Consider the following 18,624-nt stretch of genomic DNA (forward strand, 5'->3'; position numbering starts at 1 on the left):
CAAGAACATTTTTCATTGACTCCTAAATGAGGGTCGGGGGGGGAGGGGGGACAGGCGGGGGGGGGGAGGGACACCTGCAGTCAGATGCAAAGCTCCTTGACGTGGCTGAAAGATGGATGAGATGTCAGATCTTACGTCCTGGAAGCTGCCATCTGCAGGGAAAGAGTGCTAGTGGCTTTAGCTTTCTCCAGTTTAAGGGATGGGTGGGTGGGTGGATAGGTGGGATGAGCAGGTGGATAGATTGATGGATATGGGTGGGTGGGTGGGTGGATGAATGGATGGATATGGGTGGGTGGGTGGATGGATGGATGGATATGGGTGGATGGGTCGATATGGGTGGATGGATGGATGAATGGATATGAGTGGGTGGATGGATAGGTGGGGTGGGTGGATGAATGGATGGATGTGGGTGGGTGGATGAATGGAGATGGGTGGATGAATGGAGATGGGTAGATGAATGGATGTGGGTGGGCCAATAGGTGGATGGATGGAAATGGATGCATGCATGGGGTGTGTGGATGGATGGATGGATCTCAACTCCCAGAATTTCCCAGCCAGCAAGGTCTTTACTGAAAGTTCTGGGAGTTAGAAGATTACATTCTGACAGGTAGCAAAGTTGGAAATTCACCATTCTAGGTATTTATGGAGATTCTCAATCATCTAGGTCACAGTTGTCCCAAAGGGTGCTTTTCCCAAAAGCAACGAGAGTTTCTTCCTCCCCCCCCCCCTTTGAAAGTGTTTCGCTTCTCATCCAAGAAGCTTCTTCAGTTCTGAGACCCCCTTTTCTTTGTCAGCCCCTCAAATATTGGAACATTGCTCCATGTCACCCCTAGTTTTCTTTCCACTAGACTGGACATACCCAATTCCATCTTCTGTGTCTCTTTGTGTACAACTGTATGAATTCAATGCCTATAATGTTCATTTATTGACAAAACGGCAAAAGATTTAAAGAACCATCAATTTAGATCGTTTATTATAATTGAGGGGTATAAATAACTTTTCCCATTTCCCTTCTCCAACGAATAGCTTGAATACATACAGTCAAATATAAGTCAGCAAAACAGTGCATGCATCTTATAAGTGAGACTTTGGGGAAAATAAAGGCACTTGAATTGGTAATAATTCTCTATTAATCTCCCCCCCTTTTTTAAAAGATTAGAAACCTCTCTACATAATCTGAGTCACAGGATAAACACCCATCATCAAACAGGCATATACATACATCTTTACTGCCTTAAAAGTTTGACCACTCCCATATCATGTAGATAATCTTTTTATAAAGACAAGATCCAGCGTGACAAGATGCTAGTTGGATCGTGGTACGATTGCATCATTCTTGCAAATCTTCCACGTTGTGTTTTAATGCTAGCTCATTAACGTTCAACCCCGTTTCTCTTGTCCCGTTTCAATGAAAGATTATTAAGCCTCTGCTGCCCACCTACCATGCACCCTTCTCTTCCTTTGGATAACTTCTTAAACTTGGAAGTATTCTCCAGAGGAAACAAAACCAGTTGATGCAATTGTAATAAGGTTTTAGGTAATGCTATAAAGTGCTTTAAGAGTTTCTCATACGCTACATTAATTTTAAAATCATTCCAAAATGTAAAATAGAATCCTCTCCATGCTGCAGGAAAGAGGAATGGAAAGCGTTCACTCAAGGCCATCTAATTCCAAATTTATGGCGATGGGAAGGGGCCCAGATTTCAGTTCGACACTGAAGCCATTTCACAGGATTTTATAGTCGACAGAATCTTGAGATGCCAAACTGAAATATGTGGCTTGGATAGATTCTACTTCTCTCCATCATAGTTTGGAGAACAGCAACTTGATAAATTGCAGGAGTAGGGCCTTTTCGATTGGGGCAAAGATTGATGCGTGTGACCTAGAATCTAAAGAGCACCCAAATGTTGAATAAAGACACAGGAGGCTTTGGCAGATAGAACTGAGGGAAGCATTAAATAGTAAAACTTCTGGATTTGTAACGAGACAACCTCTGGACCAGCTTAAAAAAATTAAGTTTTGCTTAGACAGCTTGAGAGAGAAGCGGTTATTTTTGTCCAGATACCAAAACAGCCAGCTCCTGAATAGACATCTCCTTGTTGAGGTAACTTTGATACTGCCCCATCGTTAATCTTCCACGCTTCATGGCGTCTTCGATGGAGAATTTCCTCCCTGACTTTCTATCCAAGATGACCGAAGATTCACCACTAGGCCCTTTCACTGTGATCTCTTCCCAGTCGCATTCTTGGCTTTTCAACTTGACGAACAAGCCCCATTCAATGAGGCCATAACGATGAGCTTCTTCTGGAGTCATCTCCTTCCCTGTGTCCGGGTCGATGACCACAATCGAGCGCCTGAGGTGGTTTTCCCGCTGCTCCCTCTTGATAGCGACGGTCTGGAGACGATTTTGAAGCTGCTCGATCTCCTCGTCTTTTTCTCGCGACAGCCTCTTCAGGTCTTCCAGTTCCTTCTCCAAGGTGTGGAACCTGGAATCGAGATTGATACGTCGATCTACCTGGGCCATGCTCTTCAGATCCTGGGCCTCCATCGCCGTGAGCTCGATTTCTGACTGCAAGCTCCTCATCTCCAGAAGAAGGTTCTGTTTTTCTATGTGGAGCTTATGGTTCTCCTCCCTCAAAAAGTCCAACTCCTTGGAAGATTTGGAGTTGCTAAATTCCATTTCGGAAAGCTTGGCCTCCAACCTGTTGATATCGGAGTCCATTTGCATTTTCCGTCGGCTTTCCTCGTCCAGGCTGTTTTTCAGCTTCTGGATCTCATACTCGGTGTCTCCCTTCTCCACCTGGACGCTCTCTGAAAAGACCACTTTTTCCTTGACCTCCATCTTCTCCAGGGCCTGCAGTTTCTTCCGCAGGCCTTCCAGTTCCGTTTGTAGTACTTGCTTCTTGTGCTTCTCCTCTTCCAGCTCCAACTTAAGTAGATTGTGCTCTTTCTCCTGCTGAGGGTCTTGTTGAAGAATCACCTTTTGCCTCACGGTGACTTTTTCGGCTGTGTCCTTCTCTTGTTGCTCCAGCTCGCTCAGTCTGATCTTCAGCCTCTGCACCTCCAGTTCCGCCTCTCGGCGGGCCTTCCTTTCATTCTCCAGGCCTTCCATCTGGCGCTCCAGATGTGACCGTCTCCGCTGAAGCTTGCGCATCTCACTCCGGAGCGAGTCTATTTGCTGCAGCTCATTTTCAATGTTCTGCGAGAAGGTGTTCATCTCCGATTTTAAGGTAGGGTCTTGTTCCAGCTTCACCACTTCCTGCTTCACCACTTTTTCCCTCACCTGGGAGAGCTCTTCCTCCTTCTGCCTGATGATTTCCTCCTGTTGCTTCTTTTCCCTCTCCAAGTCCATGTGCTTCTTCTGCTCCTCAGCCAACTGAGCTCGCAGGGACTCTACTTCTTCTTTTGTCTGGCGGTCTTCCCGGTACTGCAGAATCTCTTGAAGGACCTCCTTCACTTGGATGTGAGGCTTGGTTTCCTTCAGGGTCTCGATTTCTTGCTTCAACTTATAGATCTCCAGATCTGCTCTCTCAATGGCTCTGGTCCTATCTACAATCTCATCTCTGAGTCGCTGCATCTCCGTTTCGGTTTCTGCGTCCGTTTTGTACTTAATGACCTCTTTGATGATCTCTTGGACTTCCACCCGAGGCCCTCTGCTCTTCAGGGTCGCCAGCTCATTCTGGCAGGCCCGGAGCTGTTCTTCCCCACCCAGGTATCGCCTCTCCTGCTCCATCACTTCGAAGCGGAGGTTGGCCACTTCATTTTCAGCTTGGGGATCTGGGCGGCTGATCTCCCGTACCTTCTCCTGGACAATCACCGTGGCGTTCTCCTCTTCCAGAGCCTGAATCTTCCTAAGCAGCTCGCCTTTCTCTCTTTCATTCGAGCGGGCCTTGGCCTTCTCTTCCTCGTACTGACGCCGCAATTCATTCACCTCTCTTTCTGTCGCTACATCCTTCTCCATTTTCAACACCTCCTTCACAGTGATCTTGCCCTCCGCCATGGCCCGTTCCCTCTCCAGCCGCTTCAGCTTGTCTTGGAGGAAACGCAGCTCTTCCTCTTGCTGGTGCCTCAACATGCTCTCCCTCTGCTTACTCTCCTGCAACTGCTTGTAGTCCATCTCCAGCTGAGGATCGTTTTGCATCTTCACGATGGCCTTTTCAGTCACCCTCTCCTGATCCCTGGTCTTCTCGTTGGAAAGAGCTGCGATCTGGTGGTGGAGAAGGGCCATCTCGTTCTGCCGGCTTCCTTCCTGCCTCTTGAGCTCTTCAAGTTCCTCTTTCAACTTCAAGATCTCCTCTGCCTGGGTTTTGTCTGGCTCAATGCGCAGGACTTCTTTGACGACATACTCCTGTCCACCTTCTCTTTTCTCATGCTCTAGGATGTCCAGCTTTTGCTTCAGGGACTGCAGTTCCTCCTGAAGCCCCTGGTTCTTGCGCTGCTCTTCTATCAGGTTCTGTTGCATCTTGTGGTAGTTCTCATCCAGCTCTGGGTCGGGCATTTTCTTGACCACTTCCTTCCTGAGCACAATCTCCTGTGGCTTCTGGTTCTGCAGCTGGAAGATGTTCTGCTGGATGACTTTGATCTCTTCCTCCAGATGCTGCCGAGACTGGGTCTCATCGTCCAGTTCCTTCTTTAACTTCCAGATCTCTTCTAAGGGCTTTTGAGACTTGCTGAGCTGAATGGATTCCTCTATCATTTGGAGGTCAGGTTGCTGTCATTGAGCAGAAAACAAGGAGTCAGTTCAACAATCTCATCTGCGCCCCTAAAGCAAGAGCATGGCTCCACAAACTGACGCCTTCCAGAAAACTTCCAGAATATACAACTTTGTTGGTTTGACATCCTGAGAGTTGAAGCCTCCGCTTCTCTGAAGGACATTCAGCTTGGGAAGGCTACACTAGGAAGTAAATTCCCTTCCCCCTCTAATCAGATCTTGATTTCTAGTTGGTACCATTTTATGCATACCATGTTTCCCAGAAAATAAGACAGGAACTTAAAAGCCGTCTTAAATGTTTAGAAGCCGAAGAGCCAGCGCTGTCCGAAGACATCTCCGTGGTCATGTGGCCAGCATGACTAAATGCTGAAGGCACACGGAACGCTGTTACCTTCCCACCAAAGGTGGTTCTTATTTTTCTACTTGCATTTTTACATGCTTTCGAACTGGTAGGTTGGCAGAAGCTGGGACAAGTAACGGGAGCTCACTCCATTATGTGGCACTAAGGATTCGAACTGCTGAACTGCCAACCTTTCTGATCGACAAACTCAGTGTCCTAGCCACTGAGCCACCACATCCCATTTCCTCATATTAGGTTTCCTCATATTCTGCAGTTTTAGTAAAAATTTATCTGTAGGAAGCCTTCCGTGAACCACCTGTAGAAGTTGGGTTCTCCCCAGAAACTTTGAGGCATTTTTCTGGGCAAGAACTAGTAGAAAACAGTTTCTTCTATTTACCTGTTTCAACAAGGTCTGAGCGAACTCCAAGTTCTGCAGCCTTTGCCTATTGATGGCGTTGATCTCGGTGAATCTGGCAGCCAGCAGAGCTTCCTGCAAATGGAACATGGGTTCATTTTGAGGATGGTGGGAAGAATACATGTATTAAGGTTACCTCAGCCTCTTGACATTCCCCCCCTTTTTTTGCTTTTAAATGTGTTTAACAATTTGCAAACTGCCCAGGGTCACTGGGACTTGGACAACACAATCAGCCAGATAGTTAAAGCTGCATTTGGCATTTTTGTTCCACCTGTCGAGCCCTTCCCAAGGACCTGGGACAGGTAGGTGTGGTTTGATGGTGTTAAAGATGTTGCAAGATGTAAGCTGTTCCAAGTAAAGCTGCCTTTTGCAATTGACTGGTGATCTTTTTTTTTCCCCCAATGCCAACAGTGTTCCAAAGGATGCTCTATATATTTTGGGATTGCATCCCAGGTGCCTTATCACTGTTGGTTCTACCTTGGCTCTCCTTTAGCACTTAGACTTATATACCACTTTATAGCCCTCTCTAAGTGGTTTACAGAGTCAGCCTAGGGGTGGGTTCCTGTACCAGTTGGTACCGGTTTGCTTCGTGCGAGCTTCGCTCGTGTGTGCCTGCTGCACATTGCATGCACTGTTGACTGTAAATTGTCCTGCACATTCACAGAAACATGCCGGCTATGGCAGAAGAGACTGAGGAACTGGTTCGGGGGTGTGGCCAGCCTGGCTCGCTACCTGTTCTGTGACCCAGGCCGAATCACCACGACCAGTTCAGCTAAACCGGGAGCAACCCACCTCTGAGTCAGCCTTCTGCCCCCACAATAATCTGGATCCTCATTTTACCCACCTTGGAAGGATGGAAAGCTGAGTCAACCTTGAGCCTGGGTGCAGAAGTGGGTTCCGGATCCCATCCCAACCAGTACACTGCGACGGGGCCAGGCGTACACACATGCACACCACCACCCTGCGACACTCCAGCTGCTCAGCAGAGCGTCATGCAAGCGCCATACGCTGTGTACACATGCACAAATGGCCCAGTAGGGTCAAATACCAATAAGGAGAGCGGGCAGGCGGGTGTGCCCTCCGCAGCACCGTACCGGAACAGTACCTGCTTCTCCCACCAGGCACCGGTACGCCTGTACCGGGGCATACCGGCTGTAATCCACCACTGGCCTGGTGGGATTTGAACTGTCAAATTGCAGGCAGCCGGCAGGCAGCAGAAGTAGCCTGCAATACAGCACTCTAACCACTGTGCCACAGTGACTCTATTTGCAGGTTCTTATATATATTATTATCATTAACAATGAAAGAAGCTTAGTCAGTCAACTCAAGGTGTTGAACGTACCTCGTACTCTGCTTCCTGTTATTCCCCATAACAACAACCTACTGAGTTGGATTGGGCTGTGAGAAAGGGCCTGGCTCAAAGTCTCACCCATTTGGCTTCCCCATCCTAGACTTTGGATGCTGTCTTTTCCCCAGCTACTGGCCAGGGGTCCTACCCTGAGCGTAGCCTGCTCTGCACCTTTGGTACAATCCTGCTAAAACATACCTCTTCTTTCACTCTAACTGCTGTGGACTGGAATCTTGGTCTCTTGTTCATGAAACCATTACGGCCGCTTTCCATATCCAAGATGGATCTCAGCTTTTCTGCCTCTAGTTCATAATCCTAGGAAGAGGAGAGAGAGAGGGTGTAACATCCAGACGATGCTGGAGGCACCTACAAAGTGCAATTCTGCAATGGGATGTGATTTTTGGGGGGGTCCTTCCTCTATGCCACTCCTTACCTTCACTGCCTGTAGATACTGCTGAGCTTCTGCAGAGACCTTCTGGACTTCTTTATCCTTGCTTGAAATTTCTTCCAAAAGTGTCTGCAAAGCAAACAAAGGCAACCGCTTTGAAAGAGCCAGGAGGAAGGTGGCACCGTCTTACTTTGCGTGGGAGCAGGGAAGGGGTGCTCCTTGTCTACCAAGGGCCGCCGACTTATGGGAAAATTCAATGGCGGGCTGGAGCAGCTAATGATGGACGGAATCTTAGCCCAAAGTGACTGAACCTTGAAACTCTCCATCTCTTCCCCTTTCCAGTTCTGTAAATATCAGATCAGGGGTGAAATGCTGGTAAAAATGCTACAGGTTCACTGGAATCGGTAGTAAAAATAATGGTTCAAAAAGTAAAAAAAAAAACCTTCCCACGATCCCACGGCACAGCTGATCGTTGGAACTTCTTTTTTTACCATTTTTTTTACTAAAAGTAAAAAATGCTCTAAAAAAGTTAAACGAAAGGTTCCGACGATCAGCTGGGACAATCACCTGTGCCGTGTGTCGTAAGAACCTTTTGCGTGTGTGTTTGAAGTCCAGCTGCTTTTTGCATTGTGTGTGAGTCAGTTGTGTAGCTTTTGTGTTTTTTTCGTGTAAAGTGTGATAATTTTGTTTCTGAGCTCTCTGTGACTCTGTGAGGATCCTGCTTGTTGCAGGGGCCATTTTGTGTGAAGTCCAGTTGCTTTTGCGTTGTGTGTGAGTCAGTTGTGTAGCTTTTGTGTTATTTTCGTGTGATAATTTGTTTTTGAGCTCTCTGTGAGGTTCCTGCTTGTTGCCCACCCAGTCACATGACCACCAAGCCATGGCCACTGAGCCACGCCCACAGAACTGGTAGGGAAAATTTTTGAATTTCACCACTGCATTAGATACCTTAGCTTTAGAAAAATGCTGCTAATTCAGCCAAATTTTTAAATTGTGCTATACGGATATATAAAAAAGAAAAGTAGAGGACACACAACAGGAGTGATAGGTGCATTGGAAGGACCAGGTTGGGACAGATTCTCTCCCCTGAAGAAAATCTATTGGTCACAAAGAGTTGACATCAACTTGACCACACATAATCAGTATAGATATATGAACACACTTCCTTTCAACAGTTGTTGCTTAAGTTTTCTCACTTAGGACCTGTATCCAATTTTGTTGTATGCATGATGTACAATGACAGTAAAGGCTATACTATACTATAACTACCTTTGAGCCATCATGCGATAGAAGAACATGCGGCTTGGCTGTAGAAGGTTCAGAATTCAATTCCTGGCCTCTCCAGGAAGTAGTTAGAGAACCCTGGACTGAAAAATTTGGGAATTGTTTCTAACCTTTGTTGATAATACTCAGCTGGTGCCCTAGAATAGAATGGAATGGAATAGAATAGAATGGAATGGAATAGAATGGAATGGAATAGGGCAGGGGTCAGCAACCCATAGCTCTGGACCTGCATGTGGTTCTCTCATCCCTCTGCTGGGAATAGGAATAGGATTAAGGTTTAAGGTTTAAGGTTTAAGGTTTAATTTATTTGTATGCCGCCCTTTTCCCTGAAGGGACTCAGGGCGGCTCACAACTCAAAAAGAGGGGGGGGGAATACAAACAGAGTTACAAAAAACATAAAAAACCATACATAGTTAAAAGCACAACAATCATACCATTCGAAGTGGGGCAGCAAGTCTTTAGCCCCAGGCCTGTCGGAACAGCCAGGTTTTAAGGGCTATGCGGAAGGCCTGGAGGGTGGTGAGGGTACGAATCTCCACGAGGAGTTCGTTCCAGAGGGTCGGAGCAGCCACAGAGAAGGCTCTCCTCCGGGTAGTCGCCAGTTGACACTGGCCGGCTGATGGAATTCGGAGGAGGCCTAGTCTGTGGGATCTAATTGGTCTAGTGGAGGTAATTGGCAGTAGGCGGTCTCTCAAGTACCCAGGTCCAATACCATGAAGGGCTTTGTAGGTGACAACTAGCACCTTGAAGCGTACCCGGAGATCAACAGGCAGCCAGTGCAGCTCGCGGAGGATCGGTGTTACGTGGGTGAACCGAGGCGCACCCACAATCGCTCGCACGGCTGCATTCTGGACAAGCTGGAGTCGCCGAATACTCTTCAAGGGCAGCCCCATGTAGAGCACATTGCAGTAATCCAGTCTGGAGGTCACAAGGGCACGAGTGACTGTTGTGAGAGCCTCCCAGTTCAGGTAGGGACGCAACTGGTGGACCAGGCGAACCTGGGCAAATGCCCCCCTGGTCACAGCTGATAAATGGTGTTCAAAAGTCAGCTGTGGGTCCAGGAGGACTCCCAAGTTGCGGACCCTGTCTGAGGGGCGTACTGTTTGACCCCCCAGCCTGAGAGATGGAACACTTGGCCAATTAGTAGGAGGGAAGCACAGCAGCCACTCGGTCTTATCTGGATTGAGTACAAGCTTGTTAACCCCCATCCAGTCCCTAACAGCCTCGAGGCCCTGGCACATCACGTCAATCACTTCATTGAGTTGGCACGGGGCGGACAGATACAGCTGTGTATCGTCCGCATACTGGTGTAGGAATAGAATAGAATAGGATTAGGAATAGGAATAGAAATAGAAATAGAAATAGAATTAGGAATAGAAATAGAAATAGAATTAGGAATAGAAATAGAATTAGGAATAGGAATAGGAGTAGGAATAGGAATGGGAATAGGAATAGAATAGGAATAGAACTAGAATTAGGAATAGGAATAGAAGAAATAGGAATAGAATTAGGAATAGAATTAGGAATAGGAATAGAACTAGAATTAGGAATAGGAATAGAATAGGAATAGAATTAGGAATAGAATTAGGAATAGGAATAGAATTAGGAATAGGAATAGAATTAGGAATAGGAATAGAATTAGGAATAGGAATAGAATTAGGAATAGAATTAGGAATAGGAATAGGAATAGAATAGGAATAGAAATAGAATTAGGAATAGGAATAAAAATAGGAATAGAATAGGAATAGGAATAGAATTAGGAATAGGAATAGAATAGGAATAGGAATAGGAATAGAAAGGGACCTTGTACGAGCTATGTAAGGCACTGAAATAGCTTTTTTTAAAAAAAAATGCAATAAACTGGGTAGAATTGTGCTATATAATCTTTGCAGTCCCCCTCCCTCCCAGTTATCTGATTACCTGTTGTTTCTTCAACTTGGTTTCCACCTGAGAAAGTTGGTCGTTTTCTTGAGGCTCATAGTTGGGGATGTTTTCAAAATAATGTTTTAGTCCATCATGGCCCGCACGGTAGTTTGAATAGGCAGACTTTGCTTTCTGCAGGACCTGGGATCTAGAAAGTGGTACAGATAGTTCTCAGCTTACATACATAATCGAGCTCAGAATTACAGACAAAGTCATTACAGATGTAAGTTAAGGCCATATATAACCAGATGCAATTTTTGATGATTATTATTTTTTGCAGTGGCCGTTAAGTGAATCCATCCCCTCCCCAAATTAATATTTTTTTGCTGGAAATGCTTGAAGCCATGGGGAAAAAAATGCAATTGTGTGACCACAGGACGCAGCGAACGGCTGTAAAGGTGAGATGTTTGCCAAGCACCCCAAATATGATCATGTGATAAGTGTTGTAACTTTGAAAATGGGCCATAAGTTGCTTTTGGGGGGGGGGGATTTCCTCATAACTTCAAATGGTTGTTAAGCTATCTATATATAACTGACTTGAAAGAGCTATTGTTTCAGCTTCCCCTTCATTCTTCAAAGACTTCCAAATCTCAGGAACCTAAGTGATTTCCTCCAATGAATTTTTAATTATATTTCATAAAGATTTGCTATTCAACCATCCTATGGCGAAGTCCTAAATCCTTAGAAGAATATCGGCTCAGCTTACTACTGTGACAGAACTTTCTCCTACCATTTCCACCCCCTGCCCTGCTTTTCTCCTACAAAAGCAACCCATGGCTCTGGAGCCGCATGTGGCTCTTTCAAACCTCTGCTGCGGCTCCCTGTTGCTCAAAATATGTGTCAGAACCCAGCAATGTGCGACACCTACTGGCACGTGATTTATTGAGTTTTTCAACCCCTGATAGGTCAATCATGGTTAAATCCAAGAAAAGAAAAGTTTCAGAAGAAAGCAGGATGTTTAATTCAACTACATATGTTAGTTCTGTGGTCGCTGAGGAAATAGTCAGGCGCGGGAAGCGTTTTGTGGCTCCCGGTGTTTTCTTTTCCATGGGAAATAGGTCCAAATGGCTCTTTGAGTGTTTTAAGTTTGCCAACCCCTATCCTACAACCTCATCCCCCCATCTCTGCAGTAAGTTTTTGCGACACTCTTGATATCGGTGCGGAAAGCTGGCATTAGCCTTTGTTACCAAATGGGCTAGGGGAAAAATTGCTCTGCCTTTTACTGCATAATACAATAATCTCTCCAGCAGCCTGCACCTTTCCGGTAATTTCATGAAATCCCAGGGAAATAACAAGAAGGGAAACTCATGGAGCTTTTCCAAGTTAGGAAGCAAAGCAAATAAACAGACATTAGAGCAGAGTTTCTCCACCTCAGCAATTCTAAGGTGGATTTTAGTTCCCAGCATTTCTCCAGCCAGCATGAGTTGAAATCCCCACATCTTAAAGAGATGTCAGGATTGAGAAACGCCACATTGCACGCAAAGAATAGGAAACACCTAGTGATTGCTAATTGCATACTTCACTACCTTGCAACAAAAGAAGATACTACACCCAGGGGTGGATTCCCAGGGGTGGATTCCGGCTTCTGTTACTGCTGGCGCGCTCAGGGATGCAATTCTCACATGCTCTTGATACGCGCTGCACGCACATGCGCGATAGTAAAAAAAATGGCTTCTGTGCATGCGCAGAAGCAAAAAACAAGATTGCAGTGCCTACAGCACGGGGCATGGCTGGCCGAGTTACTACCTACTAATCCAAACTGGTAGGAACTCACCTCTGCTACAGCCATTAAATTCTAAAGCACCTTAAGAATAAAGCCAAAAAACAAAATGAAGTTCTATTGCAGGAGGATGGCCTATTTATAAAACAGGAGGACAAATGTTGGTGCCTTCCTTCTCCTGCCAGTTTGTTAGCCCAGGCTCTCCAGTGATGGGATTCTTTTTTTTTTTTACTACCCGTTCTGTGGGCGTGATGTGGCTTGGTGGGCATGGCTTGGTGGGCATGGCAGGGGAAGGATACTGCAAAATCCTCATTCCCTCCCCACCCCACCAACCTGCTATCCATCTCTGTTCTCCTGTGCAGGGCAACAGAAGGAAACCCAGCCAATCAGCTGGGACTCAGGAGGCAGCAAATAGATGGGGGCGGGGCCAGCCAGAGGTGCTTTTGCCGGTTCTCCAAACTACTCAAAATTTCCACTACTGGTTCGCCAGAACCGGTCAGAACTGGCTGAATACCACCTCCGATGCTCTCATTTCCCCCAGGTCCTTTGTGACCATCTGACCTTCACCTCTCCCTCCTCCTGACCTGTAATCCAACTGCTTGTTGAGGTTGCTAAACCGCTGGTTGAGCTTGTGGAGTTCAGTCTCCTGGCGTTCAATATCCGGGCAGTGTTCTTGGAACTGGCTCGCCAAGGTATTGGAACATCTCTTGGCCTTCTCCAAGTCTTGTTGGGCTTCATTCAACAGTTGCTGGACCTGGACTTCAGAATTCAGTGCCTGGGAGGAACAGGAGGATGGTTCTTAGCAAATGTAACGGGATGAAGATTCTGACAATCTGTTTACTGCGAAGTGCACAACACTGTTTCACTCAAGGGTTTTCTCTCTTCTATGGCATGCCAAAAACTACACTCAGGCTAAAAAGAACCGAAGGGGCCACAGCAAACCATAACATCACGAGGAAAGTACACGCTAAATAAACATGAATATACCAGGGCCTCAGTCAATGAAGGAAAATACACGTGTTCCAGGATAATGTTGTAAGATCCAATCTGAGTCCATCACCAGGACCAAAGACTGATTCTTCCAAGCTTTTGGACTCATGCTGGAGCCCATTCTCAGGGAACATCTCTCGCTCTCAAGAATGTGCATGTTCTGACCTAGGCAGGCTCTGCCCACCCACCCAGACATCATCACGCCCGTTTTTGATGCCCTGTGCATGTTCAGAAGGTCCTGTGCATGCACAGAGGTGGTGTGTGCAAGCGGAGCTCCCGCACGCTCACTTTTGCGAACCGGTAGTGAAGATAAGTCGATTTCACCTCTGAGTCATCATGAAAAAGGCTCCATTCCACATTCAGCTTCTGAAATTTCTGAGCAAGGGAGCTGAGCCACCCATCCTTCATTCATTCACACATACAGACAAGTCAGATTTATCCTTCCTGTATTTGAAACGAATCCCCCTCTCTCAGATAACAGCTACTCACCAGCAATTCTTCCCTCTTGTGGTCTAGAGCATTTACATCCTCGGGAATTGTGTCCTCGATGGCCAGCTTGTTCTCGTAGCCGGAAAGAAGATCTCTCCCTTGCTGAAGGACCTTCTCAAGGTGATTGGCTACATCCACCCTGTAAGGACAGGTGGAAAGAATTAGCCATTCTTCTCATCCCATCTCTTCCAGCTAGAAATCCCAGCTAAGATGGTTGTGTGCATGTAGAAATTGCCATTCTATCTAAAGTAAGGTAAAGATTCCCCTTGCACATATGTGCTAGTCGTTCCCGACTCTAAGGGCGGTGCTCATCTCCGTTTCAAAGCCGAAGAACCAGCGCTATCCAAAGACGTCTCTGTGGTCATGTGGCTGGCATGACTCAACGCCAATGGCGCACGGAGCGTTGTTACCTTCCCACCAAAGGTGGTTCCTATTTTTCTCCTTGCATTTTTACATGCTTTCGAACTGCTAGGATGGCAGAAGCTGGGACAAGTAATGGGAGCTCACTCAGTTACGCGGCGCTAAGGATTCGAACCACCGAACTGCCGACTTTCTGATTGACAAGCTCAACATCTTAGCCACTGAGCCACCACATCTCTTTTATAAGTAAACAAATACCACATTTGGTAGCGGTCTCTGCAAACCGCATGGTGAGGGAGGCAGTACTGCTGCGTAGGATACTCGAAAGAGACTCTTATGCGATACCATCCCTTTCATAAACAAATAAATACCATCCCTTTTATAAATAAACAAACTATCTAGAGTTTGTTTATTCCCACAAGCCAGTTGAGGATCTACAACTTTCACCCGCTGTTGGAATCTTGTGTAGAGGAATGTTGGAGATAACCTTCATGAATGTGTCACAGGAGACATTAAAGAAAAATAAAAGACATCTCAGTCCTGAGAAAGGGCTGGGCACGAGAAAGAAACTCCTTCTGATGATGTTTCCGATGAGACTGATTATGTTTAGGATAAGAGGGGAAAGATTTTGTTACTGTACCCCAGTGGTGGCTTTCAAAATTTTTTAGAACTGCTTCTGTAGGTGTGGCCTGCTTTGTGGGAGTGGCTTGCCAGACATGTGACTGGGTGGGAGTGGCTTGCCAGCCATGTGACTGGGTGGGTGTGGCCAACTTGTAAAATGTGGTGAAACTCATTTAACAATGCTCTTGCTTAGCAACCAAAATGTTGGCTCAGAAACTCTGGCATTTGAAGCACACAAGTCTTAAAGCTGTCAAGTTACAAGATCCTTGCACCCCCTAACCCTTTAGGGGAAAAAAAAACCCCAGGGATGTTCAAACTTGACAGCTTTAAGACTTGTGGACTTCAACTCCCAGAATTCCTCCTCTTCCTCTTCATCTTGATGATGTGCGGACCGGCGGGGGGAAGGAGCCGGAACCGGTTCTAAACAGCACTGTAGATTTGTGGAACCTCTACTATAGAAGAGGTTAGAACTGGCAGGAACCCACCCTGCTGTACCCTACAACAATAAGTTAGCAATAATAATAATTTCTGTAAGAAAAGCAAAGACTGGATGTTGGATATGGAAGTGCCTGGAGACAACAGGTTAGAAGAGAAAGAAATGGAGATAATCGCAAAGTATAAAGACCTGCAAATAGAAATAGAATGACTGTGGCAAGACAGCAAAGATAATACTCCTAATAATATTATGCGCCTTGGATGCAATTCCAAAACACCTGGAGCATCCCTTGAACACTATCAGCATTGACAAAATCACCAATCAATTGCAAAAGGCAGCTTGGCTTGGAACAGCTGACATCCTGTGATGATACCCCTAACAACATCTGTCTGTCCCTGGAAGGACTTAATAGGTGGATATAAATGCCAAATCCAGCCTAAACATCTGGCTAACTGTGCGACCAACCACAATAATCCTTGTAATGTCTGTTTCCTGACTCTGAAAAGAGTGCAGGAAAATGCAAGGATGATTAGGGGGCTGGAAGATAAAACATACGAAGAACGGTTGCAGGAATCGGATATGTCTAGTCTAGTGAAAAGAAGGACTCGGGGAGACATGATAGCAGTGTTCCTAATATTTGATGTGCTGTTGCAAAAAAGAGGGAGTCAACTTGTTTTCCAAAGCACCTGAAGGCAGGACAAGAAGCAATGGATGGAAACTAATCAAGGAGAGAAGCAACCTGGAATTAAGGAGAAACTTCCTAACAGTGAAGACAATTAACCGGTGGAACGCCTTGCCTCCAGAGGTTGTGGGTGCTCCATCACTGGAGGCTTTGAAGAGAAGACTTGGACAGCCACTTGTCCAGAAGATGGGATAGAGTCCCCTGTTTGTCCTGGACCAGAAGACCTCCAGGGTCCCCTCTGACTCTTTATTCTGTTATTCTGTTTTGTTAATCCTCGCTCAGACATATTTTGGTTCTAAAGAATCCATTTCCAGAAATTCCTATGATATTCCTCCTAGAGATCCTCGTGAAAATTCAAAGGGATCTCGGGAAGACGGTTTGTTTTCATTTGAGGTAGTGGCCTTAGGCCAAAATTCCAGCAGAGGAAGAACAGGGGGTCAAAAAGGGCAGTTCACCCACCCCTTTCTTCCCCTTGAAGAGTTTTTCTTTCCAGCTTGCTCGTTTTTCCACCCTGACCAGGGGCAGCCCTCGCTAGCATTTCACTCAGTTCTGCTACATCCCAGGGCTCAGAGCTCAGCTGTCCTTCCGCAGCTTAACCTAATTCAGCACCAATTACATAAAAGGCATTAAATGTGATTAAAGGAAATAATGTTTGCACCAACAAGCTTTGTGGTTACGGTTGGGCATTCCCAAGAATGGGCAGAACACTTTTGTCATTAGTTCAAGGTTGTTTATCTTGGGATTTTCCACTGCAAAGCACCAGATCCTTTCCTCCAGGGAGAAGGGATTGAACAAGGTTCCACGTGGATGAAGAAGGATCTTCAAGGCAGCATTGCAACAAGCAGAGACAGGGGACACTCCTGACCTTACCCTGCTTGTGTCACCCTTCAAGGTTTTGTGGCTACCTAGTGAGGCCTTCTGGACGGTCACTCATGATTTGCACCTTACTGCAATGCGCTCTGCCTACAATGCCGCCTACTCTCTCTATTTTTTTGAGATTTTAAAAAAAAAATTTATTCTCTTACATAGCATTTTAAGTATACATTCACATAGTTGTTATTCTTCTATACATTTATCATTCTTATACATTTATTATTTCATTTACTGGGTTTTAATATACAATTTGGGTTGCTTTATTTACTATCCCTTCCGCCTGTTATAACACCACCTTATTTTCCCTTTCTTTTCTCCTTCCCTCTCTTCTCTACTTTCTTCCTTCTTCCTCTCCTTCCCCTTCCTTCTACCCTTGCCTTTCTCCCATTCCTCCTCTTCCCCTTCCTACCCTCTCTCCTTCTCTTTCTCTCCCTTCCATTCTCCTCTACTTCCCCTTCCTTCTTCCTTTATCTCTCCCCTACTCTTACTCTTCCCCTTCCTACCCACTCTCTTTCTCTCCCATGGGCCTCTCCTTACCGCTTTCTTCTTCCCTTCCCTTTCTCCTACTTCTACTCTTCCTCTTCCCCTTCTCTTCCTCTCCCTTCCATCCTCCTCTCCTTGCCTCTTTCTTCTTTTCCCCATCTTCCTTTCATGTTCTCCTCCTTTCTCTCTCTCTTTCTGTTATTGTAGGTGTCTCTTTCCAGCCGCAGTTTATATTTCCTTGAGATGGTATTTCCGCAGACCCAAATATAATTTGATATCATTTCTTATTTCCTTACCTTCGCTAATCTATCCTAATTTTCCTCCCCTTTATATCTCACTTTTGGTTGTATACTTATATATTTAATATTTTATTTTCTGTTTCCCCCTTCTTCCCCCCCCCCTTTCCATTTAACAGTGTTCTCTCTGGGTTCTATATCTTCTCCCTATTTTCTAGTTTCCTTTCTCTAGCCAATCATAGAATCTTCCCCATGTCTTGAAGTACTCTTGAAGTCTAGATCCAGAATGAACTTTAATTCAGCGCCAGGTTTCTGTTCCTTTTTTTTTAATGTTTGAATCGGTTGGGGTTTTACAGTTTTAGCTTAAGTTAGAGCCTTGAATTGCGAGATGAGTGTCAAATAAATTTGGTGAATGAATGAATGAATGAATGAATGAATGAATAGCTTACATGTCTTTTGGTCTTTGTTTGGGAGCTGCCCAGTGTTGGTTGTAAGATAAGGTAAAGGTAAAGGTTCCCCTCGCACATATGTGCTAGTTGTTCCTGACTCTAGGGGGCGGTGCTCATCACCGTTTCAAAGCTGAAGAGCCAGCGCTGTCCGAAGACGTCTCCGTGATCATGTGGCCGGCATGACTAAATGCCAAAGGCGCACGGAACGCTGTTATCTTCCCACCAAAGGTGGTTCCTATTTTTCTACTTGCGTTTTCTATGTGCTTTCGAACTGCTAGGTTGGCAGAAGCTGGGACAAGTAACGGGAGCTCACTCCACTAGGGATTCGAACCACTGAACTGCCGACCTTTCTGATCGACAAGCTCAGCATCTTAGCCACTGAGACACTGTATCCCAACTGAAGATTATAAGATTGTAAGATAGGCAGCTATATAAATATTTTGGATGGATGGATGGATGGATTGAACCCTTCAGCATGTGGAGCATATTGATTGTGGATGAGTTATGATCTTGTTCCTCTATCGTCCATACTAAAGTTCCCAGTTTCTCATAATCAGAGAAAGTGAACGCCTCATCTTCTATGGAATCCAAAACCTTACTTCCATCATGTCACTGCCTGCTGAGTTGGAAGGTTCATACGACACATTCGTCTCCCCCACATGGCCCAGGTGAGCCCCTCGTGCAAACTGGGCCATTCTGCATGCAAATCAAGTGTTCTCTGAAGTTCTCTCCTAAGCATATGAAGCAGGCTAGAAGCCCATTTTGTGCTCTGCACCTCCACTAGCTTTCCCCAACTCTTCCTCTCTAAAAGTGATAGTACGTGAGAAAGACCTTGGGAAACTGGGCCCAGAAATGCGACCTTAGGGACTTTGGGTTGCG

General features: G+C 45.8%; 1 protein-coding gene across 1 annotated transcript in view; it reads right to left on the reverse strand.

The window, feature by feature from the left end:
* Nucleotides 1–1,786: 1,786 nt before the first annotated feature.
* PPL (periplakin) overlaps nt 1,787–18,624 on the reverse strand; it is an 80,774-nt gene continuing 63,936 nt past the window's right edge. The window contains exons 16-22 of the mRNA XM_087729382.1: nt 13,606–13,744; nt 12,711–12,901; nt 10,404–10,554; nt 7,248–7,331; nt 7,013–7,129; nt 5,449–5,541; nt 1,787–4,711 (exon numbers count right to left, since the gene is read on the reverse strand). Coding sequence (XP_087585508.1) covers nt 2,048–4,711; nt 5,449–5,541; nt 7,013–7,129; nt 7,248–7,331; nt 10,404–10,554; nt 12,711–12,901; nt 13,606–13,744 — 3,439 coding nt within the window. The 3' untranslated portion in view covers nt 1,787–2,047. The remainder of the gene's footprint in view (nt 4,712–5,448; nt 5,542–7,012; nt 7,130–7,247; nt 7,332–10,403; nt 10,555–12,710; nt 12,902–13,605; nt 13,745–18,624) is intronic.

Source organism: Thamnophis sirtalis, unplaced genomic scaffold (assembly GCF_051295495.1).
Source record: "Thamnophis sirtalis isolate CommonGarterSnake01/CBP01778 unplaced genomic scaffold, rThaSir2_p1.2 scaffold_14, whole genome shotgun sequence".
Classification (NCBI taxonomy): Eukaryota; Metazoa; Chordata; class Lepidosauria; order Squamata; family Natricidae; genus Thamnophis; species Thamnophis sirtalis.